This window comes from Lontra canadensis, unplaced genomic scaffold, assembly GCF_010015895.1.
Source record: "Lontra canadensis isolate GAN:19392208 unplaced genomic scaffold, GSC_riverotter_1.0 scaffold2, whole genome shotgun sequence".
NCBI lineage: Eukaryota > Metazoa > Chordata > Mammalia > Carnivora > Mustelidae > Lontra > Lontra canadensis.
Genome location: NW_022630996.1, coordinates 38,438,365 through 38,457,286, shown reverse-complemented (window position 1 = coordinate 38,457,286; position 18,922 = coordinate 38,438,365). Strand labels below are relative to the sequence as shown.

Here is an 18,922-nt window from a genome sequence, read left to right as displayed (position 1 = left end):
AAATATATAGAATTATATTTAAAATATACAGAATTTGAATGTTTTAATAACACTGTAAATAAGAGTATATGTAAAAGTTAAAATTGTTTTTATCTTCAAAAATATTAAAATCAAAATTAGGCATTAAAATGAAGCCAAATAAAAATTGTGATTAATGTCAAATCTTGAAATAAAAGTTCTAAAAAACACAAATGGCTTAATACTGGGGAAGGGTCTTCTGCAGCTGCCCTGCTTATGCTCAACTGTCAGCACTTCTCCAGAACCACAATTTAGAACAGGAAGAGAATATGGACTTCCATAGTACTGAGAAAGACAACTTCATTCTGGTGAGCCTGTAAGCTCCTGGGGGGGGTCACAGGGAAGGTGTGTATGGTTGGCTCCAACAGATGCCATCAAACAGTTCTTTTAAAGCGGCTGTACCCGTTGACTCTCTACTCAGCAGTGGGGGACAGTCCCCAGAGCTTCACTTGGCGTTTTCCATCACTTTCATTTTAGACATTCTGGAGGATGTGCGCCATGCTATGTCTACAACCAACACTTTGTTTATTTTTCTACTCTCTCTCTGGGAAAGGGAATCCAGCTTTGCCTGCCGACCCACCTTTGGGGCAGGAGGGAGGAAGCCCATCTCCGGAAGGTCGTCAGCTGGGGCCCCAAGCACAAGAGGGCAGGTCTGCTGAGGCAAAGCCATTAGGAGGGAATCGCGGGCGCCTGGATTCTCAGCTCCACTCCCCTCCATTATCTTGCTTCCTAGTCTTTCCTCCCCTCTTTGCCTCTTGCCTTTCCTCATCTCTGCTGGTTCAAATCCTGCTCGCCCTACAAAGGTTGCTCAGAACTGACCTTCTCCGAAGAGCCCCTCACCTCTCCTCCGCCTTTCTCCAACTATTTTCTTGAAGTGGGTAAAGCATGGGTGTGATAAGATGTGCAAATCAATAAATTCTTTTGTTTCTTCATACGAGGAGCACGAGAGCTTAAGCAACATTGAGTCTACGTCCCTGAGTTGCTGTGATAGGGACCTTTAAAGCCCCAGGAGCGCACGAGCACAAAAGAAGCGTGCATTTCCGTGGGTGAGCCCGAGTGTCAGTGCCCAGAGCCTACGCTTTGAAGGTCCTCGTGCGTCTCAGTCTGCAGGTCTCGGAACCGGGCTGCATGCCGGAATGTGCACCCTACTGGGCTGGCCTGGCTTATCTTTGTGCAAGTCTGTTGGCGGGGTGTTACCTGAGATCCCGCAGGCCTCCCAAGCGCCCAAGGTGGGGCGAGCCCTCTGGAGTCTCTAAAGGAGCGCGCGTTCTGTGTCGAATCTGCCGGTGGCAGTGTCCCGGGGTGGGGAATGTGCGGCTGCGCGCGCGCCGCGGCGTTTACGCGGCGATTTCATCATGCTCCCGGCCGGGCCGCGCGCGCCGCTTCCGCCGCCGCCCGCTCCGGACCGCCCAGGCCCGCCGGCTCATGCCCCCTCTGCGCTCGGCGTTGCTTAGAGCCGCCCGCGCCGCGCTGCTGCTGTCTCTGCCTTCCCGGCTCTCCGCCCGGCCTCCGCTCCCGCCCTGCCGACCCCGCAGCGCGCGCGCCCACGCCCCGACCTCATTCCCTGCCGCCGCCTCCCGGAGCAGCATGGACGGCGCCGGGGCTGAGGAGGTGCTAGCCCCTCTCAGGCTTGCCGTGCGCCAGCAGGTACTGGCATCCTGCGCCTCCCCGGGGCCCCGGGCTCTCCTCTCCCTGGTCTGCTCTCCGTCATCCTCTTTCCCTCTCGGGCACCCGTCCCCCGCGCCGGTTACCCCACTCTCTCCATCCGCTGGAAGCCCTTGGTTTCCTGGTGTCTTTCTCTCCTCCCCCACTTTGGACTCCGGCCCCCGCGTGCGTTGGCCACCTTCCTCGCCGTGGACCCGCGCCCTAGACTCTCCTTGGGTGACTCCCTCGGATCCCCTCCGACATCTGCGTCCTCCCTCTCGCGTTCTGCTCTGCTCTTTCCCAGTCCTTGTTAATGTCTGCGCCTCTCCCCTCTCCGATGGGGCTGCGATGGGTAGTGACCTTTGGTTACTCCTGGCCCAGCTCAGTAATCCTCAAGTCCAGTTTTCCAGTCTCTGCGGTGTTCTTTGTGCCCCCTCGCGGGTGGCCGGGTTCCTAATTCTTCCCCGGCCGGAGGCGAAGCTGTCCGTTCTTACTAGGGCTGGCCTCTTTTTTAAAGTCTTCAGGATGCTTTGCGTAGTGTTTCCTCCTTGACACCTTCTTTCATTCAGTGCTTCGTTAGCCAAATGATGGCTCAGAAAATAAAAGTTGAAACGTGGATGTGACGAGGTGTTGAACTTCTTTTTCTAATCATGGTGTGAGTTCATTGTCCTTCGCTCATCGTCCTTGGCTCGCTCCTGTCATCTTCTCTGGGTTCCCAAAAGACTGTTTGGAGTGAGTGAGCTAAATGTTGCTGAGTTACTGGGTGAAGTCAGCCATCTCTGTGTGGAACATTTTGAAATTTGATTTTGAGGTAGGGAGGGAAGTTTCATGGGCTGGAGGGCTTGGTGATTTAATACAGGCCTCCCTTTTCCTAGGGCACTGTATGAATATTAGAATTTAGAGAGGGCAAGGGAAAAGATTCGCTCAAGGGGATTCTCACATCCAGTCCGGCAAAGCCAAGAGCTTGGAATAGGACCTGGGTGTCTGTGACCTAGTAGTAAACACCAAATGGGTTTCTTCCGCACCGGTGCCTGATGCAATAACTTGCCTTAGCTACGGAGGGTGGAACCCTGCCTCGGAAATAAATCACTGGGGCAGAGTTGCCAAAAATTAACCAGATTCTGCCACTTTGTAATGTCCACTTCCTCCAGTTTGAGTCTGATTCAGTAGTGTTTCGTTTTGAAATTTCACTGTAGGCTTAATTTTTTCCCATTTATTGTTGGTATTATTGGTATTATTCTCTGTCTCCCTCTACCCACTCACCCCAAATAAAATTAGGTGTGGTTCCTTTGTCCTTTCTGTTAACTCTCGATTTTCCACCCCAAATCCTTTACTTGAGGGAGAATACATCTAATTTGGAAAAACACACACAAACCCCTCCCTCTGCCACGTTAGCCTGAAACTGCAGTGCAAATTATCCATGTGTAGTAAGACTGTGGAACTAGTTAACTGAAGTAAAGTTTGATCCTGAAACAGCCTCCTGATGTGATTACTATTTAGTGTATTGTTTATGTTGGCTCGAGTGTTTTGTTTTGTTTTGTTTTTGGTACTTTTAAGATTTTTTTTCCTAAAGATGTAAGTTAGTTCGAGTTCTTTTTCTCTTTCTCTGGGACCACACATGTATCATTTAGCTACCTGGAATTTTTAATCACACAGATTCCAGGGTCAGCTGGAAGGGAATTTAAAGATCATCTAATTAAAGCTTTTTTTTTTTTTTTTTGCTTGTGGGGAAATAAGACACATCATCACATCTATCCATTTGACATATTTCCATTGTGAAGTTTGTGAAATTGAAGACATTCTTGGAGTGGGATTTTTAAGGCACTTAACAACTGGTCTTGTTAGTGGCATGTGTTATATATAAATTTCTAAATGGCTTGACTACGTGGATGCTGTCGCTTTTATTTTTTTTTTAACTTTTTAAAAAGATTTTATTTATTTATTTGACAGAGATCACAAGTAGGCAGAGAGGCAGGCAGGCAGAGAGAGAGAGAGAGAGAGGGGAAGCAGGCTCCCCGATGAGCAGAGAGCCCAATGTGGGGCTCGATCCCAGGACCCTGGGATCATGACCTGAGCCAAAGGCAGAGGCTTTAACCCACTGAGCCACCCAGGTGCCCCGATGCTGTTGCTTTTAAAGGTTTGGCTCATTGATTGACTGAAATGTATTTTCCCATGGCATATTCTTAGTTATTTCCTGAAAAACTAGTTATGGAACTTTGGGAGGGCCTCAGAGCATCTAGAAAACATAGTAGTTGTTTGATCAAGGGCACCCTGGGGCACTTGAGGTATGTTATGTATGTATGTATGCATGTATGTATTTATAAGCAGTCTCCACCCCCACCTTAGGGCTCAAAATCAGGACCCTCAGTTGCACCCTACGGAAATGGAGTTTTTTTTTTTTTTTTAAGTTGAGAATTGGGGTACCTGGGTGCCTCAGTTGGTTAAGCATCTGACTCTTTCTGCTTGGGTCATGATCTCAGGATCGTGGAATCAAGCCTTGTATCGGGCTCCATGCTCAGTGAGGAGTCTTCTTGAGATTCTCTTCCTGTCCATCTGTGCCTTTCTGCTTGTGCTCTCATTCTCGCTCTAAAATAAATAAATAAATTTTTTAAAAAATAAAATAAAATGTCATTTAAAAAAATGCTGGGAGTGAGCACAGTGTCTCCTGCTTTCATTTTGCCAAATAAGAGTAATTAGAAACCTAGTATAATCCTCAGACTACCATCTACTGTCCCCTTTTATTTTATAAAAGAAAGGAGATTATAGCTCAAAAGAAAGAGCAGTTTTTTTAAAAATAAGATTTTATTTATTTATTTATTTATCCCTCATTTGACAGAAAGAGCCTAAGCAGGGGGAACTGCAGGCTGAGAGGGAGAAGCAGGCTCCCTGCTGATCACAGGATCACAACCTGAGCTGAAGGCAAATGCTTAACTGACTGAGCCACCAAGGTGCCCCAAGATTTTATTTTTAAGTAATCTCTACACCCTAGGTGGGACTTGAATGTACAACCCTGAGATCAGGAGTTGCATGCTGTACCAACTGAGCCAGCCAAGTGCCCCAACTTATTTTTTTAACCTCTCTGTAGCCAGACTTCATCTGTATATGGGAATGGAGTCATAAACATTAAAATGAGATGGTTCCTGTGAGGTGCTGAGAAGGGTGCCCACAGCGTGTGTAGTAAACTCCTGGTAAAGTGTTAGATAGTGTTCTGAGATGATTGAGACTTACTGGGGGTTCTAGTTTTACCAAACCATTGCTGGCATAGAGCTCACATTTTCTTGTGATTGCCGGTTTGAAAACATTTTGCACCTTTAGGAGAGGATTGAGGTCTTCTGAATTTGGTGAGATGGGGTGCTAGAAAAACCCTTTTTAGTGGTTTCTTGGAATTTTTTAATAATGATTTACCATCTGGAATGCTAATGGTAGGTGTATGAATGTATGAATGTATGCTGTATGAATAATATTACTTGTGTTTCTCAAATTTTCTTTTGCTCTAATTGGGAAGACACAGACGAAACTCATATCTTGGTAATAGTAAGAAGACTTGCCGTGAAGAGCCCTGAATTTTTCTCTTCTTTGATTTTCTGGACTAAGAGTATCCTTTAAAGCTCTTGTTTAGTTCGCAAAGGGCAATGAAAAGTTTGTGAAATTTTTGTCAGTAATTATAAAATATTTGGGAATCTGAGATGAATTCAATCTTTTTTTTTTTTTAAGATTTTATTTATTTATTTGACAGAGATCACAAGTAGGCAGAGAGGCAGGCAGAGAGAGAGGGACCCTGAGATCATGACCTGAGCCAAAGGCAGAGGCTTAATCCACTGAGCCACCCAGACGCCCCAAGAGGAGTTCAATCTTAACAGGATTCTTCTACCTACATATGTGTAAAGCTAGGTGAGGAAATGTCTTCTTGTTGGTTTTTTTTGGCCAGCTGAATATGCACCATGATACATATGAAGGATCCATGAAGAAGATCCCTTGGAATGATTTCTCATCTAATAGCTGCTCTGCTTTATAATCACAGGCTCTTAGTTCTAATATATGTCTTTATAGTAAGAATTTATCCAGGAACTAAGCTTCTTAAGGATAATTTAGAGATAGTGATGATATTTCACATCACTTTTTTTCAGTACCCACACTTATGCATGCAAGCTCAACCCGGTATAGTTGAGCAGTGAACAAAGAAGGCAGAAAAGTAATTAGATATTAGAACTTTTTAGGTACTTTCATTCCATGTTTAGATCACCTCCAACTCATTTGTTTTTAGGATTGGATCATTATTAATCATGGTTTAATTATTCTGTTACTTGGAATAAACATTATTTCCTTTCTTCACTGCATTTTACAGATGATTAACTCAGTGTAGGAATCCTTATTCTCACAGTTTCGATTTGTTTATTTATGTATTTATTTATTTATGAAGATCTTATTTATTTATCTGACAGAGAGAGGGCACAAGTAGGGGAGCAGCAGGGAAAGGGAGAAGCAGGCCCCCTGCTGAGTGGGGAGGGGCTGGATCCCAGGACCCCAGTACCGTGACCTGAGCCAAAGGCAGATGCTTATGCTTAATGGACTGAGCTGCCCAGTTGCCCCACACTATTTCTTTTTAATAGCTGCATTTTCCTTGATGTATGTGTTCTGTGCCTGAACCTTAAAAGCAAAAAAAAAAAAAAAAAAAAAAAAAAAGTGTTTCAGGGGAATTTATTTTAAATTCTTCCTGACTTTACTTGTGGCCTTGCTTGCTAATGTTCTCTGAGAAGCTTCAAAAGAAAAGGGATGAAGTAGGTGGGAGTGCTAACCCCTGACATAGACTAGTTAGATATTCAAAAGAACTACTTACTTCTTTCAGACATTCAAAAAGAACTACCATTTTGCCAACGGTCTTTTCAGAACAGAGGCTCTCACAGAGTTCTTATCTTCATCAAAAAGCACTGTTGGTGAACATTTTAAGATAGGTGTTCTGATAGGTAGATGAAAGGAAAAGAAAGACTGAGAAAAGAAAAAGTCAGTAGATATTTACTGTATACTAAGTGCTCTGTACTTTGCTAGGTTTAGGTTGTGATATCAATCAAGTATTTAAGGACCAGGACATGCCAGAATTCTCATCCTAAAAGAGCCTACTTTATTCTGACAGGGACAAATAAAATGCATGTAAATAAATAAGCCACTGCATTGATTGGGTGACTTCAGTTATTGTAAGTGTAATGAAGAAGCCAAAATAACGTTTGAAGATGACTGAGGATGTGGCTTTAGCTAGAGAGGTCAGGATAATAGAATGAAAACTGCTAATGTAATAACAGACCAGACTTACTTGCATATGATAAGAGAATAAAAAGAATAACTAATTCAGTGGCTCTGAACTTTCAGACCCAGTGTCCCCTTTTACAGCAGATATCTTGGAATTCCCCATTACTATCCAATAATGAAATTCATACAAAATAATCTAGAAAATCTAATTAAAGAAAAATGTGTGTACATATAATGTTTTGTATTATGTAATACATTACCTTATAGTAATTTATAATGAAGCAATTTATAATAAAATGATGTATATTTGAATATGTAAATTCTTGGTTATGAATCCACTGGAAGTTATACAGAAGTAAGAAGATGCGTCTACCAATACATAGATTGAGAGTTACTGTAGTGGCAATGGGTATGCATTGATAAAGGTATATCCTGTTGGTTGCTTAGATGCCAAACAATATTGATATTGGTCACATGTTATTTTTTGTTTTTGTTTTTAAAGGTTTTATTTATTTATTTGAGAGAGAGAGAATGAGAGAGCACAAGATGGGAGCACAAGTCAGAGGGAGAAGCAGACTCCTGCTGAGCAGAGAGCCCTATGTGGGACTCAGTCCTGGGACTCCAGGATCATGACCTGAGCCAAAGGCAGTTGCCCAACCAGCTGAGCCACCCAGGCACCCTTTTGCTTCAAATAATAACAACTTTCTGGAAAACTGTGAACAAAGTAGTATATAGTCTTCCTTTAAATTACGTGTTCTTGGGTGCATTCCTTGAAAATGCAGTGTATGTTAAAACTGGGAGATTACTTCTGATTACCTTTTTTTTTTTTTTTTTTTAAAGATTACTTATTTATTTGACTGAGAGAGAGCGTAAGTAGGCAGAGCAGCAGGGAGAGGGAGAGGGAGAAGCAGGTCCACCAAGCAGGAATCCTGATGCGGGGCTCAATCCCAGGACCCCAGGATCATGGCCTGAGCTGAAGGCAGAGGCTTAACTGACTCAGCAACCCAGGTGCCCCACTTCTGATTACATTTAAGCAGAGTTAGGTTCTAGGTTAGGTAATTAAAAACATTTTTCTCACCTCCTGACCAGGACATTGTAGAGTAGAGTGGATTGTGGAGAGGAAAACTGTTACTGAGTGAGGGGAAGTGAGTGGAAGCTTAGAAAATATCAGCAACAAGGGGAAAGGGTAATAATGACAGGCCTTTCAAAGGAGCTTAGGTTTTAGAAGGAGCAAAGAGGAATGAGTTTGTAGGTGTAGAGAGGAATAAGGAGGACATCTGTTCCATTCCCAGCCTCTGAGGATCAAGGGCTATGGGAGAAAACTCAGCCTTTAGTTAAAATAGCTTTAAGGGAAGCTATTGTAAGGTTGGGATATTCAGGAAATGAATTTCATTAAGTGAAGGGAAGTGCTTTTGGATAAAAGGATAAACATTATTATCATTATTTTTTTTTTTAGAGAGAAAAAGAGAATGCACCCACGTTTGCAGTTGGGGAGGGGTGGAGGCAGAGGGAGAGAAACTTAAGCAGGCTTCATGCTCTGTGGACAGCCCGACATGGGGCTCTATCTCATGAGCCTGAGATCGTGACCTGCGCTGAAATCAAGAATCAGATGCTTAACTGACTGAGCCATCCAGGTGCCCCGAGGATAAATATTATTGAAAGCATGGGAATAGGAACAGTCACTGAATGCTGTGTGCTCATGAAAAGATAGACGAAGGTCGGAGAAGAATGACATGCATTAGGATAGTTTGGGGTGAGCAAAACACAGTGTAGACACCTTTGGATGACAACCAAATTGGTAATCTGTTTTAGTAGTCTAGTCTATGGGGTGTGAAAGGGAGAGAGTAGATTGAAATTTGAAATTGACAGATATTGGTGGTAAAGAAGGATAGCTTGATGTTTCTTGTTTGGGTAGATTTTTTTGTTGTTAACAAATGGAAAGCAATAGATAGGAGAAAGAATAAGTTTAGGGCAGAGAAAAATAATTCAGTTATGAACAACTTGGGTTTGAAGTGTTTGAAAAATAACTCAGCCACAATCAAGTTGGGGTGCTTTTTTTAGGATGATAACTATTTTTTTTAATGTGTCTACTGTTTGTTAGGTACTATTGAAAATATTCTATTTAAATTATTTCATTTACCCTTTATAACACTTCAGTGAGGTATTGTCATCCTGATTGTAGTTGAGGGAACAAGCTCAAAGAGGTGTCTGCTTATTTAAGGTTTCACGATTAGCTGATGAGCAATTAAAATCCAGTCTCTAATCTCTCATAAGTACCATGTTTTACAGACTTATCTACATGTAGGTTTTGTTTTGTGTGTTGTTTGGATTTCATGGTGCTTCCTAAATCTGAGAATTCATGTCTTTGAACAATTACAGAAAAACTTAAAGTCATTATCTTTTCAAATAGAACCTCTTACAGATTTTCTTTATTTTCTTTGAGGATTCTGGTTGGATAAATGTCAGGCTTTCTTTTTCTGTGTCTCATTACCCTGTTTATATTTTGAAATCTTCATCTCCCTGTTCCATTCCATGGATTACGCATGGATCATTTCTTCAGGTCTGTACTCTAAGTCACTAATTCTCTTTGATCTGCTATTTAACCTGTCCAGTGAGTTTTTAATTTCAGTGATTCATTTCCAGATGATGTATGTGGTTCTTTTCCCCTTTATTTCTTTTTTATTTATTTATATTGAAGTGTAGTTGACACACAGTGTTATATAGGTGAATAACATAGTGATTTGGCAAGTTTATATGTTATGCTATGCTTACCATAAATGTAGCTCCCATCTGTCACCATACAGTGCTATTACAATACCATTGACCATATTCACTATGCGTATCTTTTATTACTGTGACTTCTTCGTTCCAGAACTAGAAGCCTTTATCTCACTCCCCTTCACCCATTTTGCCCCTCCCCCATTCCTTTGTTGTCTTTCTTGGACCTGAACCTGTGTGATTATTTGTCAGGTTTCATGATTGTTTTTGATAGTCTCTCGTTCTTTGCCCATGTTTTTGACTCTTTTTTTTTTTTTTTTAAACATCTTAAGCATTTAAAAGGTGTATTTGATCATTCTAGTACTTTGGAGGCTCTAATTCTGTTGTGATTTCTGCTGAATCTTGCTTATGGTGGCTTGTTTCCTCAATGGGTTTTTAAATTTTGAGTTGAATGCTTATTATTTTGGTGACCTTGATCTGTGAAAATCCTAAAAGCCTGTGTGGATGGTCTGCTCCTCTAGGGAGCAGTTACTTCTGTTGGGAACCCAAAGGCTCTCTCACTTTGACAACTTTAATTTCTCAGCTTGAAGTTTCCCAGACCATGTAAATAATGTTGTTTGCTTTTTCAGATTACTTATTCCACCACATTGCCATAAGTGTGGGAATCAGTGTACAGGTAGTAGGTTGTTAGAAGTGAACAAGGTATTCTAGAGAAATTATTAAGGAAAAATTCTAATTAAGAAAAGGGCAGAGGGATATGAGTTAGTCATGACTAAGAAGAAATGGTCAAAGTAGGTGGAAAACCAGGACAGTCGTTTTTGTAAGTAGGAGAAAGATTCAAGGGGAGGGTGTTTTATATATTGGTTCTTTGTGTTCTCAGTACTAACCTTATTCTTTCATAGTTTTTATCAATTCTTTCCTCTCCTTTTCCACCTGCCTTTCCCAAAGGGGAAAACAACAACAACAGCACCAACAACAGTGGTACTAATTACCCTTAGAACATAATTATTTGTATACTTGTTGTATATTTTGCTGGGTTATAAATGCTGAGGGCAAAGACCTTCAGTTATTTATAATGACATTTCGTATAATAAACATTTGAATGGCCTCATTCTTCCACAGGACTTAAAAGGTGTGCTTAAAAACAATTTCATAATTTTTCTTGACTTCTGAAACCAATCCTGAATATCAACTCTCTTTGTTGTCTAGGGAGATCTTGTTCGAAAACTCAAAGAGGATAAAGCACCCCAGGTAGATGTAGACAAAGCTGTAGCTGAGCTCAAAGCCCGGAAGAGGGTTCTGGAAGCAAAGGTGAGTCTTGGAATCCTAAAATTGAAATATCATCTTTATTAATCTCTTTGAGTGGGAAGGACCTAGAAAAGTTTCTGAAGGAGTATAATTTGCCTTATTTCTGTATATCTAGCATACCTTTTCTTCCCCTACCTGGCTGACTTCTCATGCTTTCACACTGCATCTCAAAATGTCACCTTTTTCTGTGAAGCCTCCCTGACTTCTGACCCACCCCTCCTCTAAATCCTAGATTTAATACACTCCATGAATTTCCCTGGAAGGCTTTGTGTTTGCTCTTTTTTATTATTTATTTTTTGGCTTGTTCTTTATGAATTCTTCTATCCCAGGAATCAATGGTTTTGTGTTCAACTTTTTACTTTTAAGGAAAAGCTGTATCCATCTAATACCTGCTCCCAAATATTTCAAATAGTGAATCTCCCATCCCCAAACTGAAATAGTTTGGAATTCTAAGTCACTGTCTCACTACAGTGATCCACTAAAATTTCAGATGTTGTTTATCAGTATCTGCATCTAAGTTAGCTTGGTATTCCTAAATAATTAAGTTAAAGGCATCTTTTCTGTAACTAAAAAGGGAAAAAACCCTAAGCTTTCCAATTTTTAAAGGCATCAAAATCTTGCCTGATAAATTGTATATTGAATTTTGCTGAGAAATAAACCAAATTCACATATATAAATTCATATTTCCTCTCACCCCTAATCACACATTTTCTATTTGAAAATCCCTTACAGGAGCTAGCATTACAACCCAAAGATGATATTGTAGACAGAGCAAAAATGGAAGATACCCTGAAGAGGAGGTTTTTCTACGATCAAGCTTTTGCTATTTATGGAGGTAGGGGATTAATGTCAGAGAGATCAGTTATGTTGTTGGTGGCTTTACTGTTGTTCTTAAATCAAAAACATGGCTTTTCAGTTGGTAACTAATTGTATCAGGTCACTAAAACAGAATATTTTGCTTTTGTTTGTTTAAAATCGGCCATTGGTGTGAAATCTGTTTGTTCCTTTCCACCCTACTTTTTCTTGAAAACTGCTTTTTTCCATTAAGATGTAGGGAATTGTTAGGGGCCCAGGTATGAAGCACTTAATATGTCCAAGTACCTATCAGATAGACTCTTCTTTGGAGCAGTCGAGGGCCATTGTATCACTGGCCAGCTGTATTGTGCACCTTCACACAAGGGCAGTGAGAAGCCAGGGTCCCTAGATTGTTCTTTATGACAACTGCCAGGAGAAAACATTCTTCCTAGGTAAGTAGATAATCTCTACATCTTTTTGAATGCTTTGTGAAGGTACATAGGCAAATATAATTCACCGATTAAATGTACAGTGGTATTTTTCATAGTCAGTGGAGATCACTGCAACAGTATTAGACTTTTAGTACTTTGCCACTGAAACCTGATTCAAGTTTGGCTAAGCAAATCTCTAAATGTTTAACTTGAGGTTTAAATATAGTGGCTCGTATACCCAAAATTAAATATAGTGGCCTATATATCCAAGGACAAATTAGAGAATTGGGTGCTAAAATTCATCATTGTTACCAGCTGATGCACCCAGTTAGATCTATGGCAGACACTGTTATCTGTTTTTCATTGTTTCTCATATATGGAGGAACATCTTTTGTTTTTAGTTTTTTGCTAATCCTGCTTGGAATTCTTAATATTGAAGTAGTAAATGGAGTAAGAGCTTACTTTGGTCAGCTAGCTGGAAGTAAGGGGTTACTTACAGTAACCCTTTCAGAATTGAGGGGTTTGAATTGTTGACTTTAATCCCTTTTTAGGGACTATGTGAAGTCTGACAGTTTCTTACATCTCCTCACTTTAATTTGCTCAGAGTGACAAGCTAAAGCACAGGTTTTCCTTGTTCATATTTTATAGGTGTTAGTGGTCTGTATGATTTTGGGCCAGTTGGGTGTGCTTTGAAGAATAATATTATTCAGACCTGGAGGCAGCACTTTATTCAAGAGGAACAGATCCTGGAGATTGATTGTACCATGCTCACCCCTGAGCCAGTTTTAAAGTAAGATTTCTACTTTGGAAGCTGAAATTCATTAATATGCGTATTTAAATAACTTCTCATGATTATAGAATCTATCCATAGTCATTGTAAATATGCGGAAAATTAAAAAAAAAAAAGAAAACATACACCTAATATCCATAGACAGCCATGTCAAAATTGTTGTGTTTATCCTTACTGTCTTTTTTCTCTATAAGTCCTTGTACATGTATCAACGTTAGCAGCACACTGCGTTTTTTCATGTAATATAGGTGAACATTTACTTATGTCGTTAATCTTCTAAAGCATTTTTAATGACAGCATAGTATTCTCTTGTGGATATACCATAATTTATTCAGCTAGTGCCTTATCATAGGCATTTAAATTGTTCCTGGGGCACCTGGGTGGCTCAGTTGATTGAGCAGCAGACTCTTTGTTTTGGCTCAGGTCATGATCTCAGAGTCCTGGGATCGAATCATGAGCCAGGCTTTGTGCTCAGCAGCGAGTCTGTGTGAGGTTTCGCACTGTCTCCCCCACTCTCCTGTGTGTGCACTCTCAAATAAATCTTTAAAAAAAAAATTGTTCTTGATTTTTGAGTCCACTGAGCATCCTGATAGATGGATTTTTATTTATGATTATTTCCTTTAAGTTTTTAGAAGTTCTGGGCAAAGGTGTTGATACATTTAAAACCAAATAACTACTATTTGTGTTGAAGTGTTAGTGCAGAAATTTATTTTATTCCTACTAACATTGTTGAAAGCAGGGCAGGATTGCTAGAACATAGAAAGAAGAAAGAAAGAAAGAAGAATCTGTACATTTAATGTTCATTTAATGTTGCCTAGTAAAGAGCTAATTTTCACTGTTTACATCTTTTGGGCTCTCAGTGATTTCAGCCAAGAAAAACAAGATGAATTCCTGATGATGGATCTAAAAGATCAAGACAACCTGCTTTTATTTTTTGTAAAGATTTTATTTCTTTATTTGACAGAGATAGAGACAGTGAGAGAGGGAATACAAGCAGGGGGAGTGGGAGAGGGAGAAGCAGGCTTCCCGCTGAGCAGGGAGCCCGATGCGGGGCTCGATCCCCAGGACACTGGGATCATGACCTGAGCCAAAGGCAGACGCTTAACGACTGAGCCACCCGGGCACCCCTAAGAGAACCTATTCTTTAGCTACTTCCTCCACTAGTAAGAATTGTGTAAGAGGTAATACCAGTGTCCATACAGTTTTCAGTGGCAGAAAACTCTTTTCTTAAGATGCAGGTTCTGGGGATGCCTGGGTGGCCCAGTCAGTTAAGCGGCTGCCTTCGGCTCAGGCCATGATCCCAGCGTCCTGGGATCGAGCCCCACATCAGGCTCCTTGCTCTACAGGGAGCCTGCTTCTCCTCTGCCTCTGCCTGCCACTCTGCCTGCCTGTACTCTCTCTCTCTCTGACAAATAAATAAATAAAATCTTTAAAAAAAAAAAAAGATGCAGGTTCTGTACTGAGTTACCATGAATTCTTGTCTAGTCAAATTCCCCCTGGTTTTGGCCTTTGTGTAAATCATTAATAATTAGATAAGCATGGATTAATTGATTCTGCAAGGTAGCACATACTTTATGACAACTTGTGAGAGTATAATCTGGTTGATGTCTTTTTCCTGTGGGAAGGTAGAGCTTGGGGTGGGGGTGGGGAAGGTGGAGATAGATTTGAGGATGGATTTTCTCTGGCCTACATTATTATCCACTGTGGATACATCATTATATATATGGGAGCTTCCATCTTTCAAATACACAGATATAAGCTTGATATATTATATATAGAGGGGGAACATCTTAGAGCGTAAAGTTTATGTATTAATTTGTATGAAAATGACAAACTGGCTTGGAATTTGTTAACCTAGGACCTCTGGCCACGTAGACAAATTTGCTGACTTCATGGTGAAAGATGTAAAAAATGGAGAGTGTTTTCGTGCTGACCATCTATTAAAAGGTATGGTTTTTCATCTTGGATAAATATTCTTCTAAGTAAAATTGATCAAAACAGAGGGTTTAGATTAAATTTTTCTCATGTCTTTTTTGGGGGGCATAACATCTAAAGAGGAAGGTGCACAGATCTTGCCATATAGGCAGACCTCATATTATTGCACTCCACCTTCCTGTACTGTGCAGATATTGGCCAACCCCAGGTCAGGCAGTGGAAAGACAGTGCTGTTTTTCCAACAGCTTTTTTCACTTTGTCTCTCTTACATTTTGGTAATTCTTGCAGTATTTCAAACTTTTTTGTTATTATTTTATTTTTTATAGTAATCAGTAATTAGGACTCTGAGAGCTCAGGTGATGGTTAGCATTTTTTAGCAATAAAATTTTAACTTAATTTTTAAAATATTCTATTTTCTTGAAGATTTTATTTATTTACTTGACAGAGAGACACACAGTGAGAGATGGAACACAAGGATGGGAAGTGGGAGAGAAAGAAGCAGGCTTTCTGCTGTGCAGGGAGTCCGATGCAGGGCTTGATCCCAGAACCCTGGGATCATGACCTGAACTGAAGGCAGATGTTTAACAACTGAGCCACCCAGGTGCCCCAATTTTAAAAATATTTTAATTAAGGTATACTTTTTTTTTAAAAAGATATAATGCTATTATATATATAATAGAATACAATATGGGGCAAACAACTTTTATATGCACTGGGAAACCAAAACATTCATTTGACTTGCTTTAGTGCAATATTTGCTATATTGTGGTGGTTTGGAACTGAAGGTACACCTGTGCAGCTTGAGTCCCTTATTTAACAAAAAGAAGTTCTATATGATAATTAGAAATTCTAAGTCAGCAAAAGGATCAAGACATTATCATTATTTTCCCTGTAAAATTAGCCATGGGATTTGTATTAAGTGAGAACACTATCCTTGGATTCATTTTTTTTTACCTCTGCAGCACCGAAACTCAGAGTGCGTTGTCCTTTTACCCATTGATTGAAATTGACATGTATCAACACTGTTCTTGTAGCTCACTTACAGAAATTGATGTCTGATAAGAAGTGTTCTGCTGAGAAGAAGTCAGAGATGGAAAGTGTCTTGGCTCAGGTGAGTACTTTAGAGATGTTATCACAGCAACTCAGGTAGGTACTGTCTTACAGTGTTTGATGACTGTTGAATTCCACATTGTGCTGACCTAGGCCACGATTATAAGGAAGTGGAGTTTCCCTTATGTTTCTCTTTGTATTTTTATTTTCTTCTCTTTCTGCCTTTTGTGACTAACACTTTATTTTAGCCCAGACTAGCAATTCAGTGTAAATAGGCATGGAATGGGTTCTATCTCCTTGGAAACCAGTTTTCTGGATTTAATAGCAAAAACCGGAGAAGTGGCTAAGGATGAATAGTGTTCAGTTTTGATAATGGAGATTTGGGGGCAGCTGTCCTTGTGAATACTGTCTCATCAGCCACTTGATCTGCTTCTGGTTGCACTGTCCCTGACTACATGCTGTTATTCTTAGAACCTGATGAGCAGGGCCCTGCCTTTCCTATAGACTCAATGTTTTCTAATTTCTATTTAAGTTGGCACAGTTTAGGGAAGACTTAAGAAAGACCATGGAGATAATCTGTTCTGACTTTTACCAAGTGCAGGAATACCTTCTATATCAGAAGTTGTTCTTATCCCTTTTCTAGGTCACAGATCACTTTAAAAATACTACGAAAACGGTACCTCTTTTGCTCAGGAAGATGCACATGTCCACGTGTGTATGTTGCTGATCTCTCACCTTACGTATCCATTTAAGCAAAATACCTTTCTCCAACACCGTGCTTGATCATGAGGTCCACCAAGGCTCACCTCTTAAATTTTATTTACTTTCTTGGGCAAAACTATACAGACATACACAGAAACCAGTGCATTTCTGCATATTTTCTTTATATTAGTATATAAATATGTGAGGCTGAATGTAGGAATCCCTACCTCTGCATTTTCTCATGAGCATTTACTGGATACTTTTGCAGTGCTGCCTTGTTTTCTAAAAATATGCTGATTTTTCTCTGTGGTATCTAGCTTTCTAACGGTAGCTCAGAAATTTTCTCCTTCCTCATTTAAATTAAAAGAAAATCTTAATTTGGCTGTTGACTCATCTGCCAATTTATTTTAGTCCTTGTGAGGTATATTTTATCCTTCGCTTGAAGCTCATTGCTTTAGTATTGTTGTTCATGATTTAATAAATCAGTTTTTGGATTTTGACACCATTATAGCCAAACATTCATTTCTCATTTCCTTTCTTTCCCAAAGGCATGACCTTTATTAGAAAGAAGAAATGAAAAGCACTTCTAATTACCCCCCAAGTTACTGTTTCCCATTTTGAATGTTAGACTTACAAAGCTTTTGTATGTGTCTTTGATCTTAACAGTTTCATTCATTTCCAAGTCAGTTGTCAGAGCAGGAGGTAATTAGTTGATTCATTAAGTCATTTATAGTTTGAACCCTGACTTTCTGTCTGATATTCATGGTCTTAGAAGAGCAGTCTGTTTTTTTTGTTTTTGGCTTTTTTTGTTTGTTTGTTTCGTTTTAAAAGAAAATGGGTGAGTGTGCTGGTGAGGGGAGGGCAGAAGGAGAGGGAGAAAGAGAATCTTAAGCACACTCCACTCCCAGTGTGGAGCCCAGTGCAGGATCCCAAAACAAGGTTCGGTCTCACAACCCTGAGATCATGACCTGAGCCAAAATCAAGAGTTGGATGCTTAATGAGCTGAACCACCCAGGCACCCCAGAGAGCAGTCTGTTTTTTGGTTTGCTATATTAGATATACATAGAAGCTGCTGTCTGTGTAATGTTCAGTGAAAAGTTGGGAACTGTGGTTTAGTACTCAGAAATGGCCCTGGTGGATTCATGGCCAAAGGCCCATCTGTTCGCTTGAGCAGATAATCGCTTTCTCTACCTGTTAGCGTCTGTGACTCCTTTTCAGCTTTATGCAGCGTGATAGTTCCTTTAAAAGGAACTGGTTCACCCTCTGTGGTAGGAAGAGCTTTATTCCTGTTATGTGGATTCAGTAGCTCAGAACTGTTTTTCTTCTCTGTCCATTTTTGCTGACCCACCTGTGCATGGACCGGCTTTTAAGTCAATTTTAAGTTTTTTGTCAGGAAGAATTCAAAACATATACAAATAGAAAATAGTATAATGAATACTAATGTACCCATGAACCTGCTACAATGTTATCAAATTTCGTTGAATCCATTCCCTGCTTTCCTACCTTCTCCAGAATTATTTTGAAGTACATCTAAAACATCATTTTAATTACATTATCTTAAATGTTAACCACTTTTTTTGTTTGTTTGAATTGGGCTCCAGATAAAGTCCATACTTTGTGAGTGGTTGATATATTTCTTAAATCTCTTCCAGTCTTTAGGTTCTTTATCTCTAATTTGCCTTATATTTTCATTTAAAAATATTTTTAAAAAATTGAAACATTTGTTTCTTAGTATTTTTTACTCCCTGGATTTGGCTCATTACATTATTTTGGTGATATTTCACATGTTCCTCTGTTTCTATATTACTTATAATTTGGTAGTCCGACCTAGAGGCCCAGTTGGATATTTTGGCAAGACACTTAGTGGTGTCGTGTATGCTACGTGCCAGGCCCTGTGTTAAGTACTTTACATAATTAATCTTCATAGTACCTCTTCATAGTGAAGTAGATACTGCTTCCCTATTTCACAGATGAGCAAATTGAGGCTCAGAGAGGTTAGATAAGAACTTACTCTTGAATCACACAATCCATAAGTGGTAGAATTGGGCAGTTTACCCAGGTTTTTCTGACTCCAGAGCCTCAGTTCTTATGGTCCTGAGTTGATTTATCTAATTAATTCTACTAGGAGATTTCTTTTTTTAAGTTTTGAACATTCTTCAGTATTAGATGGTTTGTCATAGTCATTTGAAATTTTTGAATTGGAAGTCACATCATTTTAGAGGGTTTCACGTTGGTTATCAACATATAAAATGTGCAGTACACTAGAACAAGCAGAGATGAATAAGAA

General features: G+C 40.0%; 1 protein-coding gene across 1 annotated transcript in view; it reads left to right on the top strand.

The window, feature by feature from the left end:
* The first annotated feature begins 1,383 nt into the window (after positions 1-1,383).
* GARS1 (glycyl-tRNA synthetase 1) overlaps positions 1,384-18,922 on the top strand; it is a 41,514-nt gene continuing 23,975 nt past the window's right edge. Inside the window, exons 1-6 of the mRNA XM_032872313.1 lie at positions 1,384-1,665; positions 10,834-10,935; positions 11,665-11,767; positions 12,807-12,948; positions 14,807-14,895; positions 15,918-15,994. Coding sequence (XP_032728204.1) covers positions 1,444-1,665; positions 10,834-10,935; positions 11,665-11,767; positions 12,807-12,948; positions 14,807-14,895; positions 15,918-15,994 — 735 coding nt within the window. The 5' untranslated portion in view covers positions 1,384-1,443. The remainder of the gene's footprint in view (positions 1,666-10,833; positions 10,936-11,664; positions 11,768-12,806; positions 12,949-14,806; positions 14,896-15,917; positions 15,995-18,922) is intronic.